The sequence below is a fragment of the Pundamilia nyererei genome, unplaced genomic scaffold, assembly GCF_000239375.1.
Source record: "Pundamilia nyererei isolate P.nyererei 1_Seehausen unplaced genomic scaffold, PunNye1.0 scaffold00572, whole genome shotgun sequence".
Taxonomy (NCBI): Eukaryota; Metazoa; Chordata; class Actinopteri; order Cichliformes; family Cichlidae; genus Pundamilia; species Pundamilia nyererei.
The window spans coordinates 93,877-111,366 of NW_005187973.1; the positions used below are offsets into that span (position 1 = coordinate 93,877).

At 41.8% G+C, this 17,490-nt stretch overlaps 1 protein-coding gene across 1 annotated transcript; it reads left to right on the plus strand.

The window, feature by feature from the left end:
- Positions 1–3,236: 3,236 nt before the first annotated feature.
- On the plus strand, positions 3,237–17,490 carry rnf2 (ring finger protein 2). Its single transcript, XM_005754483.1, has 9 exons — positions 3,237–3,319; positions 8,860–8,956; positions 9,071–9,231; positions 10,675–10,757; positions 11,703–11,835; positions 11,916–12,015; positions 13,713–13,885; positions 13,998–14,187; positions 14,764–17,490. The coding sequence occupies exons 2-9, from the start codon at positions 8,870–8,872 to the stop codon at positions 14,863–14,865; spliced, it is 1,029 nt and encodes a 342-aa protein (XP_005754540.1). The 5' UTR covers positions 3,237–3,319; positions 8,860–8,869; the 3' UTR covers positions 14,866–17,490.

Below are 17,490 nucleotides of genomic sequence, written 5' to 3' on the forward strand. Positions count from 1 at the left end.
TTTTTCTCTGTATCTATGAAGCGCCTTGAGGCGACTTATGTTGTGATTTGGCGCTATATAAATAAAATTGAATTGAATTGAATTGAATTATTTTGGTGTCATTTGTAAAAAGTACTTTTATGCCTTGCCGTTCGTTGAAAATAAATGAAATTTCATTATGTCTACTGTCTTATATTAACTAAATGAACTGAAATGAAGTATTATTGTAGGGTCTAGCTTACAATATAAAGTACCTTGGGGTGACTGTTGCTGTTAATTGGCGCTGTATAAATAACACTGAATTGAAGAAAATGTCTGATGCTGTTGGCCTGAAGCAGAGTCCTACCATGTCTCCAACAGAAACTGTGATGTCCTGCAGCACAGACAACAGTGTAGGTAATTTTCTCCTTCATTCACAGCAAAGGTTTCCATGTGTCCTGCCCCCTGAGCACTCTATCCAAGCTGCACGTAAACCAAACGGTTCTGACGGTGCATGTGAAGTGGACTATTGGATGATTTTACATAGTTTGACTTTACATAATTGGTCCCTGTTGTTTTCCAGCGCTCGTGCTTAAAAGGGCTTCTTTATGGTTATTTATTACTTTTTAATGTGTAATGAAGGTCTTCTTCATTGCTTGGCTAGATTAACATACATGAGTAATCATGACATTTGTGTAAAAGATGACAGTCATAGAAGAAGTCTGACGTGTTTTTATTGGTTATTTGTCTTCAGGTTTTTCTTGTTGGCAGTCCTTCAGTGAGTGCTGGTTAATGTCTGCCTAGGTGGGAAATATTACTTTAATATTTACCTGATGTGCATATAGGTAGGAGGGCCAAATTATATCCTAACTGAGTATTCTGGTGACAAGATTGTGTCTCACGTACATTTTCTCCCTGCAGAAAATCCCTGCAGTTTTTAGTTTGGTTTAGCACGTAACCCCAGATGAGGTTATGGTCGAGGGCCAGTTAGCAACAGCGCGCTGACATCAGAGGCTGCTGGAACCATGTCCCACCACTGGGCTGCATCGCTTTATTATGTGTTATGGTTTGGCATTGTTAATGTTGGTGAATAAACACATGGTCGGTTTACAGCTCATCTCTGCCTCAAGCCTCCTGTTTTAGCCCCCTAACATGCTTACAATTAGCGATGCTCTTCTTGGCTGTCTTTTAGCATCTCTGTGATCATTTTGTTCCTACTTGTCAACATTTTGGTGTCATTTTGCACTTTTTCCCCTCGTTTTTTTTTAATCATCTGAAATAGATCCGCCTCAAGGCATGTCCTGATATCCTGACATCCACGACTCATGCCACATCATCTAAGGTTGTGTGTGGTCATAAAATACACAGTGTGTGGATGTTGAAAGTCCCCATAGCTCATGCAAATCGGTGTTAACCAGTCCATTCACTGATACCACACATAAGAATGGGTACAAACAGCACAACTAGTGCCTTATTTTCTCAGTGTTCCTCAAAGGTGTAGTTTGTGTATTTTATATCTACATATTATTTTTTCTAATATTTACTTTAGTTATCTGAAACAATAATTAAAAACCATTCAATTACTCTCCTTACTTTTTCTTGTCTTTTCACAGTTCCCATCAGTCTCTTTCTCTTCGTACCAGCTGGGTGTGGCCAATCTCTCTAACACCATACACTAAGTGTGAGAAAGCAAAAGACGTATTATGCAATATATCACAACTTATACAGTCAATTCAACCTGCTTCACACTAAAGCATAGTAATTTAAAAGGTATTTAAACAATTATTTTATTAACATAGACATGAGCATAGTTCCCATAATAGCAAACTGCCCTGCAAATCAGTGACAGGCTAACCTCGAGCACTGATGTCTTCTAGTGGCAGTGATTAAAAACTACGTTCCAGTACAATAATTAAAGACTCTGATGTGTGGCTGACTGTGAAGCAGACAGAAAAATGCATCCTTATCAGAGTGTTTCTGTCTGACTTTGTGTGTATTTCTGATCATTTGGTGTAAAAATACCACCCTCGGACAGACCGAGGGTTTCCCTAACACAATACCCTCATTTCTTCCATAGCGTCTCATCATCATGTTGAGATGCATGTATCTGCTCATTGGATTGGTTCATACCCACAGCTCAAAATATAAAAAGGAAAACTATTTGTGGCTTTTGTGCTGGTGGTAACCAGACATAGAAGTTGAATGAACAAGTCAAGACTCAAATCTGTTTCTGAAGGGAAAACAGAAAAGTGTGGAAGTCCACGTCTGCCACTGAAAAGAGAAAAGAAACTGGCACAATAATGAAACACCTCTTAAAATGATTGTTTATTGTTTGTTTGTTAATTTTATTTCAATCATGTAAACAATATTCAGAAGTTCATTTAGCAAAGAAAAGAAAAAATCTATACAAAATAAAGAAACATACATTTTTCAATTGGCTTCACCTGTTCTGATTCAGTTACATATGGAAAAGGAGTTTATGTTTAAGTTTTCATAATCAGCACTTTGTGCTGCGTTATAAGGAAATCTCTAAATTATTCTTTAAAACGATGACATTATGATGACATTGTGAATAAGAAACACTTTGTGTTATATTAACATACACATCTTTATAATGACTTTTTTTAAAAACTGCCAGGGCTTCGATATTATTATGTTTGCACTGGAAGGTGTCTGGATAATGGCTGCACACAAGCGTCACAGGTTCCTTCTCACACAGCAGCTCTGTTTCCCAGCTTGCATGCCAAAGTGTACGTGGGCAAGATACGCAAACCTAGAGCTGCTCCCAGCGCATTCATGAGAGTGTGAATGTGTGTGAATGTTCGACAGAATGCGCTCAGGCACAGAAAAAGTCACTGAGGTTGGTGGTGTAAAGTTCAGAATAACTATATTAGAACCAATCCATTTACCACTGCACCATCCACCAGTCCAATAAAAAACAAACAAAAAAAACACTTGTTATTCAAGATTTTATATTTATGAGGTGGGTTTTTCATAATCATGATTAACTATATCATATATCAGAAACTATTGGTATAATTTATGTTTACAAATTATGACTCCTTTTATTAATATGATGCGATTGTTACTTATAACTCATGACACACATTTTTCCATATAATAAGACAATGGGCCATAATTAGGTGAAGCTGGCTTCCGTTAAAGTGTTTTTATTGATTTTGATGGGAGTTTGGGTGATGGGTGTGTAGCAGTGACTTCTACAGTCATTGACGTGTACAGATGTCACCTGATCAGGCTTCCAGCACAGGACTCGGTTTCCCAGGTTACGTTGCTTCTTGTGTGTCCGCCATATTGCCTTCGCCTAAACGCGCTGGCTGGATCGTCTCTTACAACTGAAAATGTAAGTATGGAAAAATGATGTTCCCAGCTGGGATCCCTGCTTCGCTCCTGTGTGGGAAGTTGTGGTTAAAAAGCTCCAGGCGTCAGTTTGTGGTTGTTTCACGCTGTTTTCTGGAGGCTGGACAGCCGCACAGCTCAGCTCAGGACAGCGGTGCTCGGCTCTTGTCTGTTGTTGTTTTCCCCTCTGTCACAGCCACAAATTACATTCGTGACTCCGTCCCGAGTATTTTATTGAATAACTCGTCGTGTAATTGTGTGTGCTATTTAAATGGAAACGAGATGAGTGTCCGCCACGATCGTGCGGTCTTTGTCACGGTCTGTGTTCAGCTCCTTTCTGGCGTTAGCGCTGCGAGGAGCAGCTAGCCTCTTCGGTAGCCCGTGGTTAGCAGCCGAGCACCGTGGGTTCATTGAAATCTGTGCTCGAGGTCTGCCCGTGAACAACAGTTGATAAGCTAACACTAAAAACTTGGTGCAAAATTAATATCAGAGTCGACTCAGCTGCCTGTGCGTTTGAGAAAACCCGTTTACACGCTAACAGCCGTAGAGAACGTGTCTAATTTGAATGTGTGCTGCACACAGGGTTTTGTTTATGGACACAGATTAATGATTGCGGTACAAACACGTCATGGTAATGTACTGGTCAACGCAGCCCCCGTTTTACGTCCCATTGTACTGTGTTTATTGATATTTTATTCTTCATATGTGGAAAGATTGTGTAGCTTGCCTTTCAAACCGCTCGTTGTGTTTTATGTGAACCACCCCCATTTTCACCTCTTTAGTGCTGGGTATCGCAATGCATTTTGGGTAGTCTTTGCCATGTTGTTATTCGGGCAAAACCAAAACAAAGACAGAGGCCAACAGGTAATAAGGAGCAAAGCTGCAAACACCCAAATGAGACGCAGCAGACAAGACAGAGAAATAAGGCCAAGCAGGGAGGCACAGAAGTCTAACTTGAAACTTATTAAGGTCTCCATTATCTGCAGCAGCTATTCTTTACATTAGGAGAGTACACTGTAAGACAGACACACATATATACAGTATAACATTCTGACTAGACAAACCTCTCAGACCCACGACAGAACAGCCCCATATAACACAAATAACACTGGTTTCTTGTATTATCTGTACATAGACGAACTGTTATTAGGAGTGATCCGTATGCCCAGGTTACACAACCCTGTGTGTCGTGAGCACCAAACACATCAGCTCAGTTAAGAATTAGAAATTATTTTCCATTTTTCAGTGGAGTACCACCTAATCTGCGTGGAGTCGTTATAGCGACCCCGTGATGTCATTTGTTTGCGTGAAATGTGAAATGCCTGCTGTTTGGCGTATGACTTTTCGTCAGACACCACAGTGTTGTTTTTTGTGTGTCCTTTTCCCTTGTTGTCCACTTTCGGTTTGGATTATCGCGAAGGAGTCGTGACTCATCGAGCGACTCTATTGACCAGCCCATTGATGGCAGTCTATTGACAACACAATTTCAGATAGCTTGGCCAAATAAGTACTAAAAAAGTATCTGGTAACAGGTTCTAACACCCAATGGAAAAGCCTAAAAACCGAGTTGAGTTGAGCCAAGCCGATTACTGGGGTATTAGTACCTGTGTGGATACCAGTGAGAAGTATACAAGGGCTTCTGTGTGTCCGAGGTGTCATGATGGTACCCACTCATAATCATTTCATAGATGGGTTTCCTTTAAGGATCACACTGAAGCGTCTAAATGTGGGTGGGCGGTATAAACGGTATACGGTAGAAACAATATGAATTTGGCCAACAGTTGAGATTTTGGCTATACCGCTCTACCGCGATAGCGCATGTTGATGTTGTCATCAAGCTGCACCTGTTTTGGTCGAAAGCGTTGCAGCGGCTGCAAACAATATCATGTGGAAATTATGCCGGGCGACAGTCATAGTGATATCTTTGACTGCCTCACACACTTCTGAGGATTTTCAAAAGTTCTTTACTGAAAAAATTGATAATATCAGAGCACATATCCCGCTCCCATCCCACGACACTTCTGAACCACCTGCATGTTCATTCTCTCCAAATTTAAACCAGTTTTATTATCCCATCTTTCTGATATAATAATGCCAACTACATGAAACCAACTACGTGCCCCTTGGATGTGTTACCTACGCCATTTCTCAGAGATGTGCTGAAGACAGTCGGCCCTAACATCCTCGCTATTGTAAATGGCAGTATCTCAAATGGAACTGTTCCTCATTCGTTTAAACAAGCTGTTGTCCAGCCGTTTCTAAAAAAACCTGGTTTGGACCCGTCAGTTCTTGGCAATTTTAGACCAATCTCTAAGTTGCTATTTTTGTCTAAGGTTTTCGACAACTTCAGTAACCCTACAAACTAGGGCTGAACGATTATGGAAAATAATCTAATTGCGATTTTTTGCCCCAATATTGCGATTGCGATGCGATATGCGATTATTTTTTAAGGTCTTTGTCTTCTGTATTATTAAACAAAGACAAGCAATACATCATATAGTATGGCCAATACTATATTACATTAATTTTAAACTGTTCTTTCCTGGAAGACAGACCTCTGTTATGATGCATGAATTGATGACTGACATTTTTATTTAACTTCTTCAATCACAACAGTATATTTGAACATACACAATAGTTTATTTTTAGCTTACAAACATCTGAGCATAAAGTGCTGACAAGGAACCCTGGTGTAAACATTAAAATGAAAGTCAGTACAATGTGCAGATTGCAGAAATATACATAAAAAAAATCAGTGGCTTTACCACACTCAGTTTTTCGACATCTGTGAACTACTAGACAGTCATTCAATAAAAAAATAATATTAAATAAATAAAACTAATAAATAAAAAATGCACACATCTTACTGATCTCTGCAGTCAGTAACATTACACATAAAGTGCAAACATAAAATAGCAATTGTATAAACACACACACAAACACGCCTTTAAAATTTAAAGCCGTGAAATTGGACGGTCTAGTTCTGATTAGCGTCACCGCTGTCTCGGTGGAGTTTAATAAACTCGGCCGTCTGCTTCTTGCTATCTAAAATATAACCAGACACTGGTGTAAATTCTCGACTGTCTCATACTTCTGTTTAATAAGTTTTCTGTTTGACGTTTAGTCAGCTGTGTGAAAACCAAGGAGGAACCCACCCGGGGGATTAATAAAGTTTTATTTTATCTAATCTAATAACTTTAATCTCAGCCAAACCGATTTACTCACGAACAAACAAAACACTGAAAAAAGCCCAACAATAACATTTTTAGGTTGTCTAAGTGACTTATATATTACGTTTAACCCGAGCAGCGAAACTCCGCGGTGATCTGAAAATGATGTGCCGGGAGTTGTGCCGTTCTCGGCCGCATCAGTAACCCTCGAGCTCCCGGCTAGCTGTCGAGCTGGTGGGTAGCAGACGCCTCTGAAAACGTCGAAGCACTTTTGCAAATATGGGATATCTTGATAAACCGAGCAGATATTTGATGTTTACACAACTACTTTCTCGCCTGAAAATATTTTAAAAGTTTATTTTGTGACCCAGAAAGATTAGTAAGAGTAATTTTAAAACTTAGTAGCGGCCGCCATTGCTGGAAACTGGAGTTTGGCTGGGCCGCGCTATGAATTCTGGGATATGGTAGTAATTTGGACAGCCTTCGGCGCGTCGCTGTGACGTAATCGGTCTACAAATGCGGCCTCAGGAGGATGCAGCCCATGAATTTGGACATGTCCAGAGTATAATCGCAGCCTTTGCGGTTAGAAAATTGCACTTGATCGTGTTGCGATATTATCACAAATGCGATATATCGTTCAGCCCTACTACAAACGTCGCTGCTGTTTAGTTTTTTGTCCTCGTTTATGTTGGAAGTGGTAGCAGAGCTGTACGTTTTAATTTTCTCAGCTAGCGAGCTAACTTCCTGCTAACTTCTAACTCCGTTGAATTTAATAAATTGTGTTTTCCTGGATGTTAAACTTAATTGTTACACCTGGTAGAGCAGCAACGCTGATCATTTTATTACAGATGAAAGAATTTACAGTTTGTAACTCTCAGTGATGCCGCAGTGTTTGTTTGACTTTGGGACCTGAAGAGGGCGGAGTTTTGGACCCAGATTACTCCGCGAGGCTCCTGAAAACGGCAGCCGTAATACTCCGACAATCCATCAAGCGGTGCGGCTTCGTAGCAACCAAAGTCGTACTAAAACATTTTGACAGATTTCTGTAGCACATAAAATCGGTTCGAGGTCAGTAAGCACAACCAGAATTCATACATAAGGTGCACCGGATTATAAGGCACACTGTCGATTTTTAAAAAATTAAAGGATTTTAAGTGCGCCTTATAGTGCGGAATATACAGTATACAGAAGAAAAGAATATATCGTGAGATATATTGTTACCGTACATGCTTCAAATTATACCGCGATATGGATTTTAGGCCATATCGCCCAGCCCTACGTCTAAATAAAACAAGACCATAAAGCTTCCTAACAACCCTATTCCATCTAAAGAGTTACATTTGTTAAAATGATAACATGACAATGAAATGCTGTTGAAGGCGATGTTTCCAACTGCTATCCAAGAAATGCATTTTACTGGTGCAGTGACTTTAGCTGCTTCAGTCTGCAAAGTATAAAAACCTCTTAGTCCTTTCCATGAATGGAGACTATAAAGAGAGCGCGAGAGAGACGAGTCCCTCCAAGAGTCCTGAATTAAAGTCTGAGAGAAGTCAGCACCCACAAGTTTAAAACAATATTTTAATCTGCATGTCTGCCTGTCAGCGACACCTGAATATTCCCAATGAGGCACAATAAAGGATATTCCTATTCTGTTCTGAGCTTAGATGGGGATTTTATAAAATAGACACTGTAAACACATTGTTTTCTAATTCTATATAAACTTACTGGCAGCTTAATTTACTATGAAAGGTATAAGTAAATAACTATAATAGAAAAAAAGTACAGAGTAAGACCGTGGATCAGTGTGATGTCTCTGACAGTGCTGTGTTTCATCCAGTCGGACAAACTGGGTGAGAAGCTGGACTGTGTCAGATGCCAGCGCTAACACTAATGTCAGTGTGTTTATGGTAAAAAGTTTTGCTGCTGCTCATGAGGAATGAAGGGTTTGTGCGTCCGTGTTGACTTCTGCATTAATCGCAGCGCTGATGTGCTAAAGCAAGCTTTGAAGGAGACAAATCGTGGCTTCCTGTGCGCTGTGAATCCAGCACGGTGAACAGAGGTCAGCGGGCAGTGAGACCTTTTGGTCTTCTGCTTTCTGATTGGCTGACTTCCAGTCCCATTCCCTTTCCGCCCAACCCCCCACACCCCCCACCAACCCGACTCCCTGTCCACCAGTTTTTTGTCTTTCTTTCTGGTTGTTCTCCTTTTTGGATTTTTGGTTCATTGCTGAACTTTTATTTTACTCATTGACATTACAGGTTACATGTTTATGTGTGACAATAGAAAGTGTGCTGTGCTTACCATTAATTTGGAGTGAATAACTCGTTATCATTGATTTGCAGAAGAGTCTCCATTTTTCCTTTCTGTTTTTCAGAGTTTCAGTGATGACTCAAACAGTTCAGACCAATGGGGTCCAACCCCTCAGCAAGACTTGGGAGCTGAGTCTGTACGAGCTACAGAGGACTCCACAGGTAATCACTAACACCACCTCATCACAGTCAGCCTGTGGCACGGCTGTGTTTGTGATTGTTAGGCCTGGTTCGTCTTGGTGCTAACCTCAGTCTGTGTGTTTGCTTCTGCCACAGGAGGCTATCACAGATGGCCTGGAAATAGCGGTGTCACCCAGGTCCTTGCACAGTGAACTTATGTGTCCTATCTGTCTGGACATGCTGAAGAACACGATGACTACCAAAGAATGTTTGCATCGCTTCTGTGCTGATTGCATCATCACAGCTTTGAGATCTGGGTGAGTGCACGGGAACACCTGAGTAATATGACCGTCACAGCTGGACAGAGAGGGCGGCAGTTAGGGCTGCACGATTAATCGTTAGAAAATCGCGATCTCGATTCATACTTGTGTGCGATCTCATTTCCAAATGACAACGATTTTAAAAAAAAGAAGAAGAAAAAAAACGACGATTGTACCGCATTTTGATCCGGGACGTACTCTGCATGAAAACAAGCGCTCACTCTTCCTGCTCAACAAATGACGAGGGCGGAGCCTTATACCACGTGATACAGAAGCTGTGCCGTGTGATGCTAAAATTAGCAGGAAAAAACAACGGAGAGCACGTCAGGGATGACGAGAAAGTGACAGGAGAAAATCCGTCCCGGTCAACCACCCAAACACCAATAACGGGAACCTTATACAGCGCTTCCCTATACACGTCGACCTCCCGCAGGCACAAAGAAACTACGGAGGCTATCACTTATCACCTGACCAAAGATATGGCTCCATCAACACTGTGCAAAGCGAGGGATTTAGGAAAATGATCAACACCCTAGACAAACGCTACACAGTGCCGTCCCGCAACTATTTTTCTATTGTTGCACTACCTGCTCTGTACACGCAGCGTCGAGCAACGGTGGAGACGGAATTTCAAGCAGTGCAGCATTTTATTGTTTTTATGTTTATTTATTGTTTTTATGTTCAGTCTCAACTGTTACGAAGTTGATGTGCAGTTAATAAGTGCAATAAATATTTATACTGGAAAAGAGAATCGTGATCTCAATTCGAAGCCAAAAAATCGTGATTCTCATTTTATGCAAAATCGTGCAGCCCTAGCGGCAGTGAAGTCACGGAGCATCTGTGCAGCCTGTCGGGAAGCCTGTGTAGCCTTCCATGATTGGTATTGGCTGAAGCGAGCTTTATTCAAAGGCCAGAGTTAACGGCCAAATTTAGCCCAGGAAATTAGTTTTAACTTTTTATCAATGAGTTGCTCTTTCCAAATCCACTCTCTCTTTTAATGGCACTAAAACATGGCTAATAAAACACATTGCACCTACCCCACAGGATATTAGCATAGTAATAATACAGCAGTGATACTGGTTCAAAAAGCCAAAGCTTCTCACCTGAAGGTTGATGTGTGAGTGACCATCTTACAGTCACAGCACCTGCTTCCACTCACACTTACAGATATAGGCATTAGGCATGCAGATGCACAGTAACAGTCCGAGCATTGTCTCATGCTGATGGGCTAGCACGGCCTCAGTGTGGTATGAATTTTCCTTGTTTTTGATATGCTGTTTTCACATACTGTCACTTCGTCTGTTGTTGTTCAGGCTTTCACAGGTCATGAGTTTTGCTTTCATAACACCGATACAGACGTTAGAAAACAACTGAGATGTTGTGCATGATTACCTGTTGTTCATGTGGAAGTGGCACTGATGCCGTTTGCTGTCTCCGCAGTAATAAAGAGTGTCCTACCTGTCGTAAGAAGCTGGTGTCCAAGAGATCGCTGCGTCCAGACCCCAATTTTGATGCTCTGATTAGTAAGTGATGTCAGGAAAGTTGTGCTTTACATCCACATGTTGATGGTTTCTTATGCCTGCAGGAAGAACATTTTGTGTCATTTTCACATTACTGTGGAAGAAGAAACATGGCAGCATTTGAATAATGAAAGCAGCAACAAAGATCAATCCATAAATAAGTGAATAGATTCATCAATACACCTTTGTTTCCTGTGACACGACGCCAGCAAGTGTTCAGTTACACAGCGATGTTGCTCCAGAGGTTTAAATAGTGCCAACTGCTTATTTAAAAGTGCAACAGATGTAGGGAGGAACGAGACTTTCTGCTGCTTTGTTTTCTTTGCTCTGTACCGTCTCCCTGAGAGTAACGGCTCGTACTGCAGAAAAGATATGGGAAGGATCATTAACAGTTTTATGATCCTGATGAATCTTTTTCATATCTTTACTGGCGAGACTGGTTCTCTTTGTAGTCTTCAAGCTAATTTCTCACAGAAAAACCCAACACAGCCTTTCCATTTAAAAAAAGGTATCCACATAGATGCCTGAGTATTCATATGAGCTAACCTGCTGTGTCGTACACCCATCAATCCCCACTGAGTCATGTGCACATCCTAAGGTCAAAAATCATTTCTTTCGTTTTCTCAGTTTTAAAAATCAGATGATGATGATTACAGCACAGTATGAAATCACTACAATCAACAATTCTCCAAAATCACTATTTGGTTCATACTCAAGTTTTCTGTAGAGAAACATAATACAAAATAAATGTTTTTTAAACACAGCCTTCATTAATTTATTGTAATTGGATCATTATGTAAAAACAAATTGTTATATACGTGTACTTTCAGACCTGTAAGACACAGACAGTCTGAAAACGTGTGTGTATATATTATACATAGTTATTTCCTGTTTATTTACGTGTGGACATGGTGCGTGAAGTCTTTCGTGGCATTTTTCTACTTTCAGGTAAGATTTACCCGAGCCGTGACGAGTACGAAGCCCACCAGGAAAGAGTTTTGGCCCGCATCAGCAAACACAACAACCAGCAAGCCTTATCCCACAGCATAGAAGAAGGGCTGAAGATACAGGCTATGACCAGGTAAAGGACGTGTACAAATGCTCCAAATACTCACATTAAACTCAGTCCATTTCAATGAATGCGAGTTACCTCTGTGTCAGACTACAGCGTGGTAAGAGACACACAGTGGAGAACGGCAGTGGAGCTGAGGATAATGGAGACTCTTCCCACTGTAGCAACGCTTCCGTCCACAGCAACCAGGTATGATGTGGTATACATGGATGCTTTCTGTGTACCGCTTAAGCCTCTTTTCCACGTGTACCTGTTTGATTCAACTGGACTCGATTTTAGGATTTTCCATTAGGTGTTATTACCTGGTACAAGCTACATGCAGAACTTTCAGGCCTACTGATCGGAAGGTTGGTGGTTCGATCCCTGCCTCCTCCAGTCTGCATGTCATGTATCCTTGGGCAAGATACTAACCCCAAGTTGCTCTCCGACGCATCAATTGGCGTGTGAATGTGTGTGAATGTAGTTAGAAAGCATATAGAGAAAGTGCTTGTGAGATTGGGTGTGATTGGGTGAATGTGGCATGTTGTGTAGAGCGCTTTGAGTACTCCGGGAGAGCAGAAAAGCGCTCTATAAGAATCAGTCCATTTACCAATAGGTACTACTGGAACAGAGGCATTGGCGTCTTTGTCTTCCTTTTCTTTATTTTTCATGTAGAGCATGACTAGGGCTGGGTATCATCACTGACTTCTATCATCGAATCACAAAGTCCCCATTGATTCAGTGTTTACTCAGTCGGAAATATTATAATTCTGATCATTTACATCTTACATTTATGTCTGTGTATAAAAACAAAGCTGACACTGTGAGACTTCATCAGAGCATCACAGCAGATGTCTTTGTGTCAAAGTAACTGAGGATCAAACACAGAAAAACGTGAAGAGATTTTCCTGTCCTGGCTTTTTACAGCAGATAATAGGGCTGCACAATTAATCGTTAGAAAATCGCGATCTCGATTCATACTTATGTGCGATCTCATTTCCAAATGACAACGATTTAAAAAAAAAAAAAAAAAGGAAAAAAAAGACGACGATTGTACCGCATTTTGATCCGGGATGTAATCTGCATGAAAACAAGCGCTCACTCTTCCTGCTCAACAAATGACAAGGGCGGAGCCTTATACCACGTGATACAGAAGCTGTGCCGTGTGATGCTAAAATTAGCAGGAAAAAACAACGGAGAGCACGTCAGGGATGACGAGAAAGTGACAGGAGAAAATCCGTCCCGGTCAACCACCCAAACATCAATAACGGGAACCTTATACAGCGCTTCCCTATACACGTCGAACTCCTGCAGGCACAAAGAAACTACGGAGGCTATTGGGGTTTTTGGGGGATGTTGCTAACTCCGGGTCCGATAACAGGCACCACACCCGCAGTAGATGCGCTCGGTGTGAGGTCTCGCAGCAAGCTATCAAATACGGCGCGTTTCTCGGCTTTAAAAAAAACCAGTCGCAAGGTGTTTGATCAGATTCGAGGTGTTACCTCCTTTGACAGTATCAGCTTAAAGCACTTGTTGCTGCTGAGTTTGCATCTTTTGTTGTGAAGTACAGCCAGACTTTGACCGCTTCGCTTTGGGCATTTTTAATCTGTAGCTCTGCTCAAAAGAACGTACGTACCTGGACCCGCCTACTATCCTCGGAAACGTAAAATGATTGGCTAGAATCCAAAGTGTATGACATCTCAGGAAAAAAAAGGCACCGGCATAATGGCACCGGATACCGGTACCCATCCCTACTGGTACCAGGAGCTGTTATCTAATGGGAAACCCTGAAAAGCGTGGCGAGTCGATCCGAGTACTAATGGAAAAGAGACGAACACACGAGTGTGAGGACCACAGTGATTTTTAGGATGGGTGATCTCTCTTCATCTTTAACTGTGGTTCTGTAGGAGGCCGGGCCGAGCATCAAGCGCACCAAGACAAGCGACGACAGCGGTTTGGACATGGATAACGCTGCAGAGAACGGGGGCGGGGACTCGGTGATTGATGGTGGTGCCAGCGAAATAGAGCTGGTCTTTAGGCCACACCCCACCCTGATGGAGAAGGATGACGGTCACAACAGGTAGTCAGACATTGCTGCTGACACATCCATTTCAATATAATACACACCCTACGTTAGCTCTGAAAATCCAGTTCCTGCACATATTCACACGAGTGCTTTTGTGTCTGCACAGTGTGGAGTTTGTCCCTCGCTACATAAAGACATCCGGTAACGCCACAGTGGATCACCTGTCTAAATACCTGGCTGTGCGACTGGCTCTGGAGGAGCTGAGGAGAAACGCTGAAGCCAGTCCTGTTAATGTGGAGGCAGCTTCAGAGAAACAGTACACCATCTACATACCTACAGCTGGAAACCAGTTCACTGTGAGCACCCACACAGACACACTCAGCTTTACTAAACATATAGCTATCCTGTCTTTTTCACTGTGATCCACACAGACGTGGACTGAAGGCTGTTGTCCCACAGACTTCTGTAAGACCGGAAAACTTTTTGCACCCACAGTATGATAATCTGGTGGCCATTAGTTTTAATTTTTCCAACCCATGTTTTTCTTACAGTGTTAGGGGCTGGCACAAAAATAAAACAAGTTATATAGTATAGCATTATTATTAGTATACCAAGGTTTAGCTTTGTGGTTTTATTTTTAAAGTGGAAGAATTCATGTTGGCTGTAGTCAACGAGGCACCACACTAGGGGGCGCTAACCACTTATTCCCTTTTTTTAATCCTTGAGGAAATGATGTAAAACACTGGCACTTGGCACATTTGATGTAGACGTACGATGTTGTAAAGGGATGTGCACAAAGGTGAGACAGCAGGTTTAGCTTTTCTATGTGCAAAAACAGTTCACAGTAACAACAACAGATTCAATGGCTACATTCAAAATACTGTGTGTGTGTTTGTGTGTTTGGGAAATGACGTGTTGAACTCTGTCCACAGGTGCTGAATGGTTCCTTCTCCCTGGAACTGGTCAGTGAAAAGTACTGGAAGGTCAACAAACCCATGGAGCTCTACTTTGCCCCTACTAAAGAACACAAGTAGACGGCCAGGAAAACACACACACACGTGCGCACACACACACACACACACTCAGAGGAAAATCAAATGCATGGACATGGATACCTGTGCGGCACACAGAAACAAGAGCAGAAGTGTATTTCTGAAGGAGATGAACAGGGTTGACTAAAACCCTCAAAAGGACTCTTGTACATAGAAGAAACCCCTTGTTTTATATTATCTGTATCCGTGTTGTTTCTATCTTAGTATGATGTAGCAGATCAGAACAGCAGCCGACAGACTGGGCTGCTGACAGTAACTGTGGATTCTCTCCAAACAAATCCAGGGTCCATCTATAGCGTGAAGTTAAAAGCACATGGTATACTGTCTTCATCTGGATGGCCTTTAGGCCGGGACTCGTGGGTCTGTTTGACTTTGGAAACCGCCCTGCATCACATGGGTGACATGTGGCTGGGTTTAGGGCCTTAAAAACCAGGACCAGCTCTGTCCAAACAGTGTAGGAGCACACGATCACTCCCAGTGACCTCCAGGATATCAGAATGATGCGCTTTGTTAAAATGCCTGTGAACAGTTTGCCATGCATTAGTGGGCCATGTACGATGCATCCGACATGCATGGAAGTAAATAAAAGCCACAATGTGAATATGTGTTGCGTTGAAATGTGTTTCTGTTAGAACACTCTTCTATATATAATTATGGCGGCACGGTGGTGCAGTGGTTAGGTCCTGAGTTCGACTCCACTGTCCAGCCTTGCTGTGTTTTGTTTGTGTGGTTCTCTCCCAGTACTCCCAGAACATCACAGTTGGTTAGGTTAACTGGTGATTGTGAATGGCCCACAGGTTTGAATGGTCGCTCGCCCTGTGACAGGCCTGTCCGGGGCGTGCCCCGCCTCTCGCCCTGTGGTAGCTGGGATACGCTCCAGCATCCCTGCAGTCCTGATAAGCGGAAGAGAATCTTGCCACGTGTGACTGTTAGTTTACGTGAAAATGGAAACAAACCAACAGATTTGGTCGTCTTGTCACGGTCACAAAGTTGACGTGTACAGCTAGTTTATGAACCCTGATTTGAGTTGGAGAATCTCAGTTGCCCTGATCTGTAGGAACAAACTGTCTTCTAATATCTGTGGCTGCTCTCTGTCGCTCATCCTTTTATAAATGTCTTTTGTAACAATATGTGTGATCGGAGGCTTGGACAGTTTGACCTTTACAGTATTTATCCTGTTTGCTGAGGGTGGCTGTCCATCACAGGGAGGTTAACTCGTTGCTCTCACAGACACATCCTGGAGAAATCTTTGATACAGTTTGTTTCATTTTCCACCCAGCAGTCAGGTTCCTGAGTGTTCGGAAGAGAAACTCCACGGAAAGGGTGATTCCTGAGTGAGTGCGAGTCTAAACGTGTACCGTAAATGTTGTGACTTTGTCAATTTGTGTTCAGACTGGTTGCCAGTTGGTACATTTCAACAAACCACAAACATGTGCAGAGTTTGAGCTGTGCTAACGTGAGCTCATGCTCTGTTGCATGGACACTACTTGTGAGTGATTACTGAAATGTGTTGATGAGAATGTGAAGGGAATAAACTGTCAGTACAGCTTGTGTCATGTCATAAACTTGTTTTCACTGATGGTGGGAAAAGGAAGTGTTCAGACACAGAACATGGAAATGACTTGGTTTCATACAAATATCATGTTTGATATCCTGTAACGTGTTTTCCGTCTGTCTTTAAAACCTGCAGCTGTTAAACAAATGGTATAGCACAATGCCATGTTTCTGATTAATGTATAGTATGGGTTATATTAGAGGAGTTGGAGAATCTGTTAATTTAAATAAATGGAAGTGCTCTGCTCACTGCAAGTCAAAATGTTATTAGAGAAACGTCTAAATTATGGATAAAAGTCGGTGAAGCAAAGTTTATAAAGTTTAGAACGACTCATTTGTTTCCTAAACCTTGAAACTAAAAAACAGCAAACATTCTTTCTTTGGATGCAGCTCGTCTCAGGTGACGATTTGCTGCTATTCTTTCATTCGAGTCGATAACCAGAGAACGATCTTTCTGCACAGTAAGTATAACTTGGGTTCTAGAGAGTGTAGATGACACTTTACTCATTTCTGCCGTTCTAGAGAAAAAGGTAGTTAAGCAAAATGTAGCAGCTGAAGGAAAAGTAGAAACTAGCTGTTGCAACTAACCTCAGTGCTTGAGCAGATACCGTTTCGTTTTACTGACCTATACATTATTCTGAATAAAAATAGTTTGAGCAGAAATCAACATTGGACTTTTGAAAGTCACAGAGGAGCGTGACTTTCAACTTTAGCAAAGAAAATGGTCCCATTTCACAAAATACACTCACCATGAGAGAGAACCCTACGAGTCACAGCGTTACTCATGTTTCGTTTAGGACGAGTGCATCTGATCAGCAGTGTGTGGAGCTTGTATACTGCATCCTTCTGTTTGGTCAATAAAGCTGAATCTGAGTTCAACATGGAGCACACGGTGCTGTTTCTGCTCTGTAATCATGTTTGACATCCTTTCAGTTCAGTGGAGTCCAGTGTTACATGACCTCGGCATAGAGCTGAATACATCAGTGTAACTTCACATCAAAGGTATTTTTAATGAATTGGATTCAGTTGTCATATTAAAGTTTTTCCCCTGAA

Coding starts and splice junctions, on each gene's coding strand:
- rnf2 (XM_005754483.1), top strand. CDS start 8,870: ATGACTCAAACAGTTCAGACCAATGGGGTCCAACCCCTCAGCAAGACT. Junction 11,836..11,915: donor AAGATACAGGCTATGACCAG/GTAAAGGACGTG, acceptor CCTCTGTGTCAG/ACTACAGCGTGGTAAGAGAC. Junction 12,016..13,712: donor CTTCCGTCCACAGCAACCAG/GTATGATGTGGT, acceptor GTGGTTCTGTAG/GAGGCCGGGCCGAGCATCAA.